Source organism: Pygocentrus nattereri, chromosome 24 (assembly GCF_015220715.1).
Source record: "Pygocentrus nattereri isolate fPygNat1 chromosome 24, fPygNat1.pri, whole genome shotgun sequence".
Taxonomy (NCBI): Eukaryota; Metazoa; Chordata; class Actinopteri; order Characiformes; family Serrasalmidae; genus Pygocentrus; species Pygocentrus nattereri.
Window position 1 is genome coordinate 27,771,856 of NC_051234.1, and position 14,825 is coordinate 27,786,680.

At 34.1% G+C, this 14,825-nt stretch overlaps 1 protein-coding gene across 5 annotated transcripts in view; it reads right to left on the minus strand.

Moving 5' to 3' along the window:
* The window catches only part of cnksr2a (connector enhancer of kinase suppressor of Ras 2a), a 190,526-nt gene extending 176,094 nt beyond the window's left edge, over positions 1-14,432 (minus strand). For 2 of the 5 annotated variants that reach the window (XM_017724407.2, XM_017724406.2), the window contains exon 1: positions 13,691-14,432. In XM_017724407.2, coding sequence (XP_017579896.1) covers positions 13,691-13,754 — 64 coding nt within the window. In that variant the 5' untranslated portion in view covers positions 13,755-14,432. The remainder of the gene's footprint in view (positions 1-13,690) is intronic. The other 3 variants (XM_017724412.2, XM_017724410.2, XM_037533782.1) reach the window with 2 other exon arrangements.
* Between the last annotated feature and the right edge of the window lie 393 nt (positions 14,433-14,825).

Genomic DNA, 14,825 nt, shown 5'->3' on the forward strand with positions numbered 1-14,825 from the left:
CAGACACATAGACAGATAGATAGATAGATAGATAGATAGATAGATAGATAGATAGATAGATAGATAGATAAACATACAGATAGATAGATAGATAGATAGATAGATAGATAGATAGATAGATAGATAGATAAACATACAGATAGATAGATAGATAGATAGATAGATAGATAGATAGATAGATAGATAGATAGATAGATACTTTATTGATCCCGAAGGAAATCTAGCAAAAGTGAAGTATTTCTAGCTCTTTGCTACATGTAACATTAAAACATAAAATATAAAATGTGCCATAACTTTTGCACAAGCTATATTTTGTGTTTCATTTTCTTCCCAAACGTTAAATTCAGCAAACAGATAATAATTGTGCAAGAAATGTGTTCACCATAGAGGATGTGTTAACATACTTTCACTTAGAAAATCAATGAAACGTTTGCCCAGAGGTGCCCAAACCTTTGCACATGACTCAACTCACATCATATCGTTTTAAATAACGGTGGCTTAAACGCAGAGGAGGTCTGGTTTAAAGCCACATTTCCATCTCATCTTTTCGTCCCTGCGCACCTTGAGCTTCGTCTCTGGTCGGTTCTTCAGGACTTTAAGATGTCCAGTTGAGTCTCACTGTAAAGGTATTTGATTTGTTGAACTGAATATGAATATGACACTTACTTCACTCTATATTTGGTATGCTACTGTTAGGAAAGATAGTATTTCACTATTTCAATGTACATTTGTACAGTAATAAGTTATGGAATAAAACTATGAAATGTGCTGTTGTTCTCATTCCATATGTGCAGTTAGTCTGAGGGAGATAATAGATGAGATGCAGGTACTCAGGGATAGAATACTGATATAGAATCTTCCAGATTGTACAGGATATGGACAGAAGAGGTACAAGATGTCTCTATATGTGCAGACTTGCTAAATTGAAGGTGCAGTAAGATCAGAGTAAGTCTGATGAGATGTGCATGAGGTTTAGATTGTCCATGAAGATGATGATTCAGAGGTGCAGTGGCAGGCCTTTGGACCGATACACCAGCACTACTGGCTTTTCAGCAGCCTGATGGCCCGGGGAACAAACTGTCTTGGAACCGGTTGGTTCTGGACTTTATACTTCTGTACCTCCTCCTGCTCAGCAGCTATGAGAACAGGTCATTTTCTCCAGTAATTTTCTAGTCCCTTTATGGAAAAATAGCTGTACCTTGTCAGTTGCGTGTTAATCTATGTCAAATAACAGAACGTAATAAGGTGAAGTTTGGTACAAGCTGTGGCACAGTATACTGTCGTCTTTAACTTGGCCACACTTTGCCAATCCGATTGAATACATTCCGATTACAGATTCAGACTGAGGTGTTTATGCTCACTCTATTCAACAATCTGATGGAAAATCTTTGTTTACTACGAGTAACCCAATGCAAAATGATGCGCGTGCATGGAGAACCACTTAGAACAAATGTAACCATAACAGCAAACATCACGAGTCCAGTCAGAGTGAGATGAGCAGCAGTGAGCAGTGCTTGTGTTTTAAATTGCTTTCAAATGTGTCAGACTCAGAAAAACGTCCCTCACAAGTCCTTATTAAAGAAGGCCGAGAGGAAGACGTCGTGCTCTGAGACTCATAAGCTGGACGTCCGTCCCACCGCCGTCTTTTAAAGCTCAGAGCGTAAACTTCGTCTCCTCTGTAGACCAGTTTCTGCTCCACCATGCTGAACATTATAAACTTTTGCCAGAACTGGTTTATGAGTTCTATACTTTTGCTGTGACGCGATGCACATACGCAAAATGTACTTACACGTTCCGATTGGAAGTGTAATCGGATTCAGGATTTACATGGCTATTATTCTTCTATTTAACGGATTATTTAGAGGTTTACCCACCTCGTTCAATCGTATAGAAACTGTATACCGAATGGCCTCAATCGGACTACGCTATTCCAACTGAAGTGTTTACATGAACGTATTCTATTCTGATTGAGCTGTTAGTCGGATTATTAACGGATTATTAGGCTGCATGTAAACGTGGCTATCGTGTCCTAAAATGTACACCTCACCACAGAGGACAGCGCAGCCTCATTTTTAGAACAAATGAATTGTAAAAGTGCAGGAATACTGTTGTCTTCTTATGATATGCTGAAAAAAATCAATTAATAATCAAGGTGTTTTTTTTTCACTGGCCATTGCTGTAGCAAGTCATGTGGGGGGAGAGCAGGGCACAGCCTAACACATGTTGCTTTTTGCTAAATACTGTTAAAAGTATTTAAGTTGGAATAATCATGTTTTTATACAAGGAACATGTACACCTCTGCTAGAAACAAACGCTTGAACTTTGTTTCTAGCACCTACTGTTCTTGTACAATTTCACCACCAAAACTGAGGGGAAGTGCATTTTTACAGTTTACCCCATGGATACTTTACTTTATTCTTATGGCTCAGTAAAGCTGTCTTGGTTGTAACACTATGTAACAGCTAAACCTGCAGTACGGAGGCTGTACTTCAGCTTAACTAGCACTCTCTGTCAACTGCTTCAAAACGGCTGCTACGTTGTCGGCAACAAGATGGTGATTAAATTAATGCGGTTGGATTTTGTGATTTACACAAACAGCTCAGTAACTGAAAAAAAAAAACCTGTATAAAAAGTGACTTACATGCCCTGAAAAAACTCAGCTACCACAGCTAGGATATCCGGTAATGTGACCAGAAGCTCATGCTGCTTGACCTTGTATGAAAACATGAAAAGTCTGTGTTAAAATGTGCCCAGAATCAGGTTGTTCCCAGCACTCCCCTCGTGTTATCATTAGGGGAAAAGCTAGTAATTTCATTTAAACTCATTAAGTAGAGGACCAGAGCTAGTAATGTCATTACAGCTTATTTAGATAACTGGTGCTCCAGCATAAGGCATGTTAAATGTAAGCTGTGGCAACACAAGCACACACACACACACACACACACACAGCCTCTGAAGCACTGGAGTGTGCATGCCTTATGCTAGAACACTGATTATCAAATCAATGAGCTTTAATGACAGTACAAACTCTGGTCCTCTAATCAATGCATTTAAATGACATCACTAGCCAGCAACAGTGTTCTAGAATAAGACAAGTGAAGCATAAACTGTAGCACCACACACACACACACACACACACACACACACACACACACACACACACACACACACACACACACACAGAAGCCTTTGAAGCACTTGAGTGTGCATGCCTGGCTCCAACTGTCACAGTCTCTCTCACCTGTTTCTCAAAGATGCTGTCAAAATGACCACAGGCACACACGGGGCAGAGAGTACGAAGACTGCAGCATCTTAAACCAGATCCAGATCCAGATCCCTGGCCACTCGGATAGTGTAGTCCCATTACAAATTTCCCTATATCTTTTTTTAAATGATTAAAGTGCTTACTCTTTTACATAAATGATTGCAACTGTAACAACTGCAATTTCCCTCTGGGATCAATAAAGCATTCTGATTCTGATTGATAGCAAATAATCTTTTGGACAGTGTTGTGCTTCTTTGCGAGTTTTTTAAAAAATAATTAGCCAGGTATTGGAAAGGATATATCGCTGCTGTCGGAAATCTCCATGTTTGTTGTTTTTCAGCTTCTTACATCATTTGAAAAAAATGCCTGTTGCCCGTTATATTTTGCGTAAAATTCACAATGAATGGACCAAAAGAAACGACCCAAAATGACTTGGCAAAAATTCTGGTTCCATTGACTTACATTATAAGTAAAGTAGGTTTTTTCCTTCTGCTGTGAAGTTACCATTTTGGAGATACAAGGTTTTCTTCCGACAGCAGCGAAATGGCTGGTGTCACACATCTGCAAGTTTACGTATCTGCCTTTTTAAACATGCCATGAGCAGATTTTCTAATAAACCATGAAAGAGAATGACTGACGCCACAGTTCCAGGTATCGCTACACAGAGACAAAACAAGAAATCAAGAGTCTCAATCTGAACAATGGGTGATGCAAAAGCAGACGCCACAACCTGATTCCTATAACAAGCCACGATACCAGCATTACAGTAACCAGCATTACACACTCAATGCAAACAAACCCAGAGGAATATTTGTCTGTTCACTGTTACTCTCCCATTAAGAGCATCAGACAACTGATCTGTGCATATTTGCACCAGAATCTAATCTTCCATTATTCCACTATGATTAGACAGTATGAATAAATAATTAGACAGGGGAGTTATGTCAAATATCACTCACTTCCTTCCTCCATGTGTTAGAAATTGGGAAAAGATTGGCGCATAGAGCAGCTGTGCACAGTCCGGCTGGATTTATCTGTGTTGTTTATGGTTTTATTCACCTGCTGATCCAGTATTTCTTCTGAAATGAAGTGCATTAATCGGGAGTTTCTCCCTCTGCTGCAGTAACAACCTCCCTTCTTCTGGGAGGGCTTTACTCTAGATGTTGTAACATTGCTGTTTGGGGATTTGACTGCATTAAGCTATGAAAGCACTTGTAAGGTCAGGTACTGATGGTGGATTAGCTCTGGATCACTCCAACTCATCCCAAAGGTACAGGATGGCACTCCATCATTCCAGAGAACACAGTTCCACAGCTCAACAGCTCAGTGCTGGAGGCTGTATACCCCTCTAGCTGATGGTTGGCATTAGACATGGTGACCTTAGGCTGAGAGTATCACATTATTTTGGTAACATCTTTCTATGGACATTATAAACTGATCAGGCGTAACACTCTGACCACCTCCTTGTTTCTACGCTCATTGTCCATGTTATCAGCTCCACTTACTGTATAGCTGCACTTTGTAGTTCTACAGTTACAGATTGTAGTCCATCTGTTTCTCTGATACTTTGTTACCCTGTTCTTCAGTGATCAGGACCCCCATGGACCCTCACAAAGCAGGAACTATTTGGGTGGTGGATCATTCTCAGTGCTGCAGTAACACTGACGTGGAGTGTTTAATAGACTGGACAGTGAGTGGACACAGTGTTTAAAAAGTCCAGCAGCACTGCTGTGTCTGATCCACTCGTACCTGCACAACATGAACTAACACACCACCGCCATGTCAGTGTCACTGCAGTGCTGAGAACGATCCACCGCCCAAATAATACCTGCTCTGTGGTGGTCCTGTGGGTGTCCTGACAATTGAAGAACAGGGCAACAAAGTGCAGAGAAACAGATGGACTACAGTCTGTAACTGTAGAACTACAAAGTGCACCTATATGGTCAGTGGAGCTGATAAAAAACTAGGGGATAGGGGATACCCATAATGCACTGTGTTGTTTGAGGATTCATGCGCAACTTCTCTGAGTACGATAAGCAAGTCCAGCCACAATGGCAGCATCTTCGCAGGCTTTCAGGCCAGTTACAGATGTACGTAAGCTCTTCTCATGTGTCAAACTCAGCAGTTATAGTGGACTGACGGCAGGGCGTTTACAGTGTTTATGAATCTGCTGTCGCACAGTAATGAGCCAACCTGTATGACATAGTGTCCAAAAACATTTACTACCATCGCACATTCCGTTCTCTATAATAGTGCTTTATATAATGATCCAGGTTTTTAAATGTAGGATACAGTGATTAAGGGACCATTATCCTGTTCCCATGCACTACTAAGTTGTGGTTATGACTTTCTTATCTTGTTCCCATGCCTTACTAAGTTGTGGCCACGCATTAGGATCTCGTTCCCATGCCTTACTAAGTCGTGGCCATGCATTAGGATCTTGTTCCCACACATTGATACAGCATGACCACGCAATATTCATAAACTCTATTCATTTTTCTCATAGAGAAAAGCACTTTAGGCCTGGAGTTCCAAGGCAGAGGAGCAGGGCGCCGACTACAGACTGACGACACAACTTCACGATTTCTTCACACCACTGTTACCTAACAAACACATTTTCTTTCATTTATTTAAGCATTCGAAAAATGACACCATTCAAATATCAAATATATATATATTCATATATAGTTGGTTATATAGCTGTATATAGTTAATTATATAGCTGTATATAGTTAGTTATATAGCAGTATATAGTTAGTTATACAGCAGTTTATAGTTAGTTATATAGCAGTATATAGTTAGTTGTATAGCAGTATATAGTTAGTTATATAGCTGTAAATAATTAGTTGTATAGCAGTATATAGTTAGTTATATAGCAGTATATAGTTAGTTATATAGTAGTTTATAGTTAGCAATATAGCAGTATATAATTAGTTATATAGCAGTATATAGTTAGTTATATAGCTGTATATAATTAGTTATATAGCAGTATAGAGTTAGTTATATAGCAGGATAGTTAGATATATAGCAGTATATAGTTAGTTGTATAGCAGTATATAGTTAGTTATATAGCAGTATATAGTTAGTTTTATACCAGTGTATATATAGTTGTATAGCAGTATATAGTTAGTTATATAGCAGTATATAATTAGTTGTATAGCTCTTTATAGTTAGTTATATAGCAGTATATAGTTAGTTATACAGCAGTATATAATTGGTTGTATAGCAGTATATAGTTAGTTGTATAGCTGTATATAGTTAGTTATATAGCAGTATATAATTAGTTGCATAGCAGTATATAGTTAGTTTTATAGCTGTATATAGTTAGTTATATAGCAGTATATAATTAGTTGCATAGCTGTATATAATTAGTTGTATAGCTGTATATAGTTAGTTGTATAGCAGCATATAAATAGTTGTATAGCAGTATATAGTTAGTTGTATAGCAGTATATATTTAGTTGTATAACTGCATATAGTTAGTTGTATAGCTGTGTATAGTTAGTTATATAGCAGTATATAATTAGTTGTATAGCTGTATATAGTTAGTTATATAGCAGTATATAGTTAGTTATATAGCAGTATATAATTAGTTGTATAGCTGTATATAATTAGATGTATAGCTGTATACAGTTAGTTGTATAGCAGCATATCATTAGTTGTATAGCTGTATATAATTAGTTGTATAGCAGTATATAGTTAGTTATATAGCAGTATATAGTTAGTTTTATAGCAGTGTATAATTAGTTATATAGCAGCATATAGTTAGTTATATAGCAGTATATAATTAGTGGTATAGCAGTATATAGTTAGTTATATAGCAGTATATAATTAGTTGTATAGCTGTATATAGTTAGTTATATATTAGTATATAGTTAGTTATATAGCAGTATATAGTTAGTTATGTAGCAGTATATAATTAGTTGTATAGCTGTATATAGTTAGTTATATAGCAGTATATTTAGTTATATAGCAGTATATAGTTAGTTATATAGCAGTATATAATTAGTTGTATAGCAGTATATAGTTAGTTATATAGCAGTATATAGTTAGTTGTATAGCAGTATATAGTTAGTTATATAGCAGTATATTGTTAGTTTTCCCCGCGACCCTGACGGAGAAGCGGCTTAGAAAATGGATGGATGGATGGATGGATGGATAGTTAGTTTTATAGCAGTGTATAATTAGTTGTATAGCAGTATATAGTTAGTTATATAGCAGTATATAATTAGTTGTATAGCTGTATATAGTTAGTTATATATTAGTATATAGTTAGTTATATAGCAGTATATAGTTAGTTATATATTAGTATATAGTTAGTTATATAGCAGTATATAGTTAGTTATATAGCAGTATATAATTAGTTGTATAGCTGTATATAGTTAGTTATATAGCAGTATATAGTTAGTTATATAGCAGTATATAGTTAGTTATATAGCTGTATATAATTAGTTGTATAGCAGTATATAGTTAGTTATACAGCTGTATATAATTAGATGTATAGCAGTATATAGTTTGTTATATAGCAGTATATAGTTAGTTATATAGCAGTATATAATTAGTTGTATAGGAGTATATAGTTAGTTATATAGCAGTATATAGTTAGTTATAAAGCTGTATATAGTTAGTTATATAGCAGTATATAGTTAGTTGCATAGCAGTATATAATTAGTTGTATAGCAGTATATAGTTAGTTGTATAGCTGTATATAGTTAGTTATATAGCAGTATATAGTTAGTTATATAGCAGTATATAATTAGTTGTATAGCTGTATATAGTTAGTTATATAGCAGTATATAGTTAGTTATATAGCAGTATATAGTTAGTTATATAGCAGTATATAATTAGTTGTATAGCTGTATATAATTAGTTGTATAGCAGTATATAGTTAGTTATATAGCAGTATATAATTAGTTGTATAGCAGAATATAATTAGTTGTATAGCAGTATATAATTAGTTGTATAGCAGTATATAGTTAGTTATATAGCAGCATATAATTAGTTGTATAGCAGAATATAATTAGTTGTATAGCAGTATATAATTAGTTGTATAGCTGTATATAGTTAGTTATATAGCAGTATATAGTTAGTTATATAGCAGTATATAGTTAGTTATATAGCTGTATATAATTAGTTGTATAGCAGTATATAGTTAGTTATATAGCAGTATATAATTAGTTGTATAGCAGTATATAGTTAGTTATATAGCAGTATATAGTTAGTTATATAGCAGTATATAGTTAGTTGTATAGCTTTATATAGTTAGTTATATACCAGTAATTAGTTGTATAGCAGTATATAGTTAGTTATATAGCAGTATATAGTTAGTTATATAGCTGTATATAGTTAGTTATATAGCAGTATATAATTAGTTGTATAGCTGTATATAGTTAGTTTTATAGCAGTATATAGTTAGTTATATAGCTGTATATAGTTATATAGCAGTATATAGTTAGTTATATAGCAGTATATAATTAGTTGTATAGCAGTATATAGTTAGTTATATAGCAGTATATAGTTAGTTATATAGCTGTATATAGTTAGTTATATAGCAGTATATAATTAGTTATATAGCAGTATATAATTAGTTGTATAGCAGAATATAATTAGTTGTATAGCAGTGTATAGTTAGTTATATAGCAGTATATAGTTAGTTATACAGCTGTATATAGTTAGTTATATAGCAGTATATAATTAGTTGTATAGCTGTATATATTTAGTTATATAGCAGTAATTAGTTGTATAGCAGTATATAGTTAGTTATATAGCAGTATATAGTTAGTTATATAGCAGTAAATAGTTAGTTGTATAGCTTTATATAGTTAGTTATATAGCAGTAATTAGTTGTATAGCAGTATATAGTTAGTTATAAAGCAGTATATAGTTAGTTATATAGCTGTATATAGTTAGTTATATAGCAGTATATAATTAGTTGTATAGCTGTATATAGTTAGTTTTATAGCAGTATATAGTTATATAGCTGTATATAGTTAGTTATATAGCAGTATATAGTTAGTTATATAGCAGTATATAATTAGTTGTATAGCAGTATATAGTTAGTTATATAGCAGTATATAGTTAGTTATATAGCTGTATATAGTTAGTTATATAGCAGTATATAGTTAGTTATATAGCAGAATATAATTAGTTGTATAGCAGTATATAATTAGTTGTATAGCTGTATATAGTTAGTTATATAGCAGTATATAGTTAGTTATATAGCTGTATATAATTAGTTGTATAGCAGTATATAGTTAGTTATATAGCAGTATATAATTAGTTGTATAGCAGTATATAGTTAGTTATATAGCAGTATATAGTTAGTTATATAGCAGTATATAGTTAGTTGTATAGCTTTATATAGTTAGTTATATAGCAGTATATAGTTAGTTATATAGCAGTATATAGTTAGTTATATAGCTGTATATAATTAGTTGTATAGCAGTATATAGTTAGTTATATAGCAGTATATAATTAGTTGTATAGCAGTATATAGTTAGTTATATAGCAGTATATAGTTAGTTATATAGCAGTATATAGTTAGTTGTATAGCTTTATATAGTTAGTTATATAGCAGTAATTAGTTGTATAGCAGTATATAGTTAGTTATATAGCAGTATATAGTTAGTTATATAGCTGTATATAGTTAGTTATATAGCAGTATATAATTAGTTGTATAGCTGTATATAGTTAGTTTTATAGCAGTATATAGTTAGTTATATAGCTGTATATAGTTATATGGCAGTATATAGTTAGTTATATAGCAGTATATAATTAGTTGTATAGCAGTATATAGTTAGTTATATAGCAGTATATAGTTAGTTATATAGCTGTATATAGTTAGTTATATAGCAGTATATAATTAGTTGTATAGCTGTATATAGTTAGTTTTATAGCAGTAATTAGTTGTATAGCAGTATATAGTTAGTTATAAAGCAGTATATAGTTAGTTATATAGCTGTATATAGTTAGTTATATAGCAGTATATAATTAGTTGTATAGCTGTATATAGTTAGTTTTATAGCAGTATATAGTTATATAGCTGTATATAGTTAGTTATATAGCAGTATATAGTTAGTTATATAGCAGTATATAATTAGTTGTATAGCAGTATATAGTTAGTTATATAGCAGTATATAGTTAGTTATATAGCTGTATATAGTTAGTTATATAGCAGTATATAGTTAGTTATATAGCAGAATATAATTAGTTGTATAGCAGTATATAATTAGTTGTATAGCTGTATATAGTTAGTTATATAGCAGTATATAGTTAGTTATATAGCTGTATATAATTAGTTGTATAGCAGTATATAGTTAGTTATATAGCAGTATATAATTAGTTGTATAGCAGTATATAGTTAGTTATATAGCAGTATATAGTTAGTTATATAGCAGTATATAGTTAGTTGTATAGCTTTATATAGTTAGTTATATAGCAGTATATAGTTAGTTATATAGCAGTATATAGTTAGTTATATAGCTGTATATAATTAGTTGTATAGCAGTATATAGTTAGTTATATAGCAGTATATAATTAGTTGTATAGCAGTATATAGTTAGTTATATAGCAGTATATAGTTAGTTGTATAGCTTTATATAGTTAGTTATATAGCAGTAATTAGTTGTATAGCAGTATATAGTTAGTTATATAGCAGTATATAGTTAGTTATACAGCTGTATATAGTTAGTTATATAGCAGTATATAATTAGTTGTATAGCTGTATATAGTTAGTTTTATAGCAGTATATAGTTAGTTATATAGCTGTACATAGTTATATAGCAGTATATAGTTAGTTATATAGCAGTATATAATTAGTTGTATAGCAGTATATAGTTAGTTATATAGCAGTATAGAGTTAGTTATATAGCTGTATAGTTAGTTATATAGCAGTATATAGTTAGTTATATAGCAGTATATAATTAGTTGTATAGCAGTATATAATTAGTTATATAGCAGTATATAGTTAGCTATATAGCAGTATATAATTAGTTGTATAGCAGTATATAGTTAGTTATATAGCAGTATATAATTAGTTGTATAGCAGTATATAGTTAGTTGTATAGCAGTATATCGTTAGTTTTATAGCTGTATATAGTTAGTTTTATAGCAGTATATAATTAGTTGTATAGCAGTATATAGCTAGTTATATAGCAGTATATAGCTAGTTATATAGCAGTATATAATTAGTTGTATAGCTGTTTATAGCTAGTTATATAGCAGTATATAGCTAGTTATATAGCAGTATATAATTAGTTGTATAGCTGTATATAGTTAGTTATATAGCAGTATATAATTAGTTGTATAGCAATATATAATTAGTTGTATAGCTGTATATAGTTAGTTATATAGCAGTATATAATTAGTTGTATAGCAGTATATAATTAGTTATATAGCTGTATATAGTTAGTTATATAGCTATATATAGTTAGTTATATAGCTGTATATAGTTAGTTATATAGCAGTATATAGTTAGTTAAATAGCAGTATATAATTAGTTGTATAGCAGTATATAGTTAGTTATATAGCAGTATATAGTTAGTTATATAGCAGTATATAATTAGTTGTATAGCAGTATATAATTAGTTATATAGCAGTATATAATTAGTTGTATAGCAGTATATAATTAGTTATATAGCAGTATATAGTTAGTTATATAGCAGTATATAATTAGTTGTATAGCAGTATATAATTAGTTGTATAGCAGTATATAATTAGTTATATAGCAGTATATAATTAGTTACATAGCAGTATATAATTAGTTGTATAGCAGTATATAATTAGTTATATAGCAGTATATAATTAGTTGTATAGCAGTATATAGTTAGTTATATAGCAGTATATAATTAGTTGTATAGCAGTATATAGTTAGTTATATAGCAGTATATAATTAGTTATGTAGCAGTATATAATTAGTTGTATAGCTGTATATAGTTAGTTATATAGCAGTATATAATTAGTTGTATAGCAGTATATAATTAGTTGTATAGCTGTATATAGTTAGTTATATAGCAGTATATAATTAGTTGTATAGCAGTATATAATTAGTTGTATAGCAGTATATAGTTAGTTATATAGCAGTATATAGCTAGTTATATAGCAGTATATAATTAGTTGTATAGCTGTATATAGTTAGTTATATAGCAGTATATAATTAGTTGTATAGCAGTATATAATTAGTTGTATAGCTGTATATAGTTAGTTATATAGCAGTATATAATTAGTTGTATAGCAGTATATAATTAGTTATATAGCTGTATATAGTTAGTTATATAGCTGTATATAGTTAGTTATATAGCAGTATATAGTTAGTTATATAGCAGTATATAATTAGTTGTATAGCAGTATATAGTTAGTTATATAGCAGTATATAATTAGTTGTATAGCAGTATATAATTAGTTATATAGCAGTATATAGTTAGTTATATAGCAGTATATAATTAGTTGTATAGCAGTATATAATTAGTTGTATAGCAGTATATAATTAGTTATATAGCAGTATATAATTAGTTACATAGCAGTATATAATTAGTTGTATAGCAGTATATAATTAGTTATATAGCAGTATATAATTAGTTGTATAGCAGTATATAGTTAGTTATATAGCAGTATATAATTAGTTGTATAGCAGTATATAGTTAGTTATATAGCAGTATATAATTAGTTGTATAGCAGTATATAGTTAGTTATATAGCAGTATATAATTAGTTATGTAGCAGTATATAATTAGTTATATAGCAGTATATAATTAGTTGTATAGCTGTGTATTTAGTTGTATAGAAATTATTTTGAAATTAATTAGATATTAAGTGTATTAGCTGTATAGAATAATAGCATAAATAAGTGAATAAATCAATGCAACAGTGAGTTTAAATAAACAAATAATTAAATAAATAAGCCCTGCAGCTTCCACTTAGACGAAGGCCAGTTTGAGTCACTCGGTAACCCTCGAAATGTCGTTGTGACGCAACAAGTGCACCCCGCCCCCTCGCGTAGCCCCGCCTCCCTCCAGCGCGCGGAGAGCCTCTGCGCTTCTCTGAGAGAAAGACACTTTTCTTCTTCCTTCAGAGGCGCATTTTATACCGAATAAAGCTGCGGCTTCAGGCGGCGAGCAGCCATTACTGCAGCCACAAATAACAGCCCTCACTGAGCTGAGGCTGACGCGCGAATGTAACACCTGTTCGCGGCCTCGGCAGAGCCCCGTTCAGCCGGGTTTAGCGCACGAACAGGTGAAGCGTTTCAAACGGAAAGCTGCGCGTCCGCCTGTTCGCTCCCTCTGCGCCCCCCGCTGTCCGCTTCCTCACTCAGTTTAAGGAGGTGAAGCCTTCAGCGCCAACCAGCAATAAACAGCAGCGCCAGTTTGGCGTAACTCCGGTCCCCACCGCTGAACAGGTGTAGCCCCCAGACCCACCACCTGCCTGCCTACCTTTCATCCAGTCCACCACCTGGCTGGGACTCCATTTGCTAACAGGTTCCATGACGAGGGCCATGGGGAAAGAAAGTTTCTGCACTTCTCTTCTCAGCGCTGAGGTGGAGGGGGGATGGATGGATGAACGAGGGGATCAAAAAGCCTCCCCCCCTCCCGGCGTCTGTCCAGTCACGCTCGGCTGGAGGCTCGCGCGCTTCTTACGCGCTCTGCCGCCGGCTTCGCCCCGCGGGGCTGGGTCTCATGGTCTCCAGCGCGTCGGTGTCATTCACGGCGGCTTTACGGTTCATGTCAGGAGCGCCCGGTTCACCCGCTGTTCATCCCCGGTTCTCCGCGGACGCCCCCTTCTCCGACTGCGGCCACCAAAACCGGCGTCTCCTGTGCTTTTTCCCAGGGAGCACCGCGCCGTTCACTCGTCCCTCTCTCTCTCTCTCTCTCACTCTCTCTCTCGTCGACTTTCCTCTTATTTTGCGCTGCTGCTGCTGCTCCACCGTCTACAGCCGCGCTCTGCCTCTGCCGTTCCCTCCTCCGTCCGCGGTGAGAGCGCGTGGAGCCCTGCCAGAAACCTGAGGCGCCCACTAGCGGTGAGAAAGAGGAACAGCAACAAACTAAAGCCTGACGGCCACCGCGCGCGCGTCGCTCCCGTGGGCGGCGGGGCTGCAAAGTGAATTTGACTCAGTGCTTGATTATTTCCCGCGAGGATAACCGGCGCAGTCCCAGCGTCGCTTTTAATGAGGGCAGGGAGGCGGAGCTGCTTTGGAGAAAAGGAGGACTGTGGTGGAATTAAGATGGGGCTCGTTTTTCTTCGAAGGCTGAGAGTGAATGACAGCAGTCTTCAGATTCAAGAGAGATGGAGGGACGGGGAAGGGAGGAAAGAGAGAGAGAGAGGGGAGAGTAGGGGAGAATGAGAGGGTAGGAGATAAAAAAGAGGAAGGAGAGAGGGAGTAATGGCTGGGAAGAAAGCTGAAAGAGTAAGAAAGAAAGAGAAAAAGGGAGGGGGGTCATCAAAGTGTTCGCCTAACAGATGAGAGCGACAGGGAAAGAGAGACGGGGGAGTCGCAGAGAGAAGGAGTGAGAAAGAGGGACAGTGGGGAGGCAAGAAAAAGAAAGCAAAAAGAAAGAAAGAGAAAAGGAG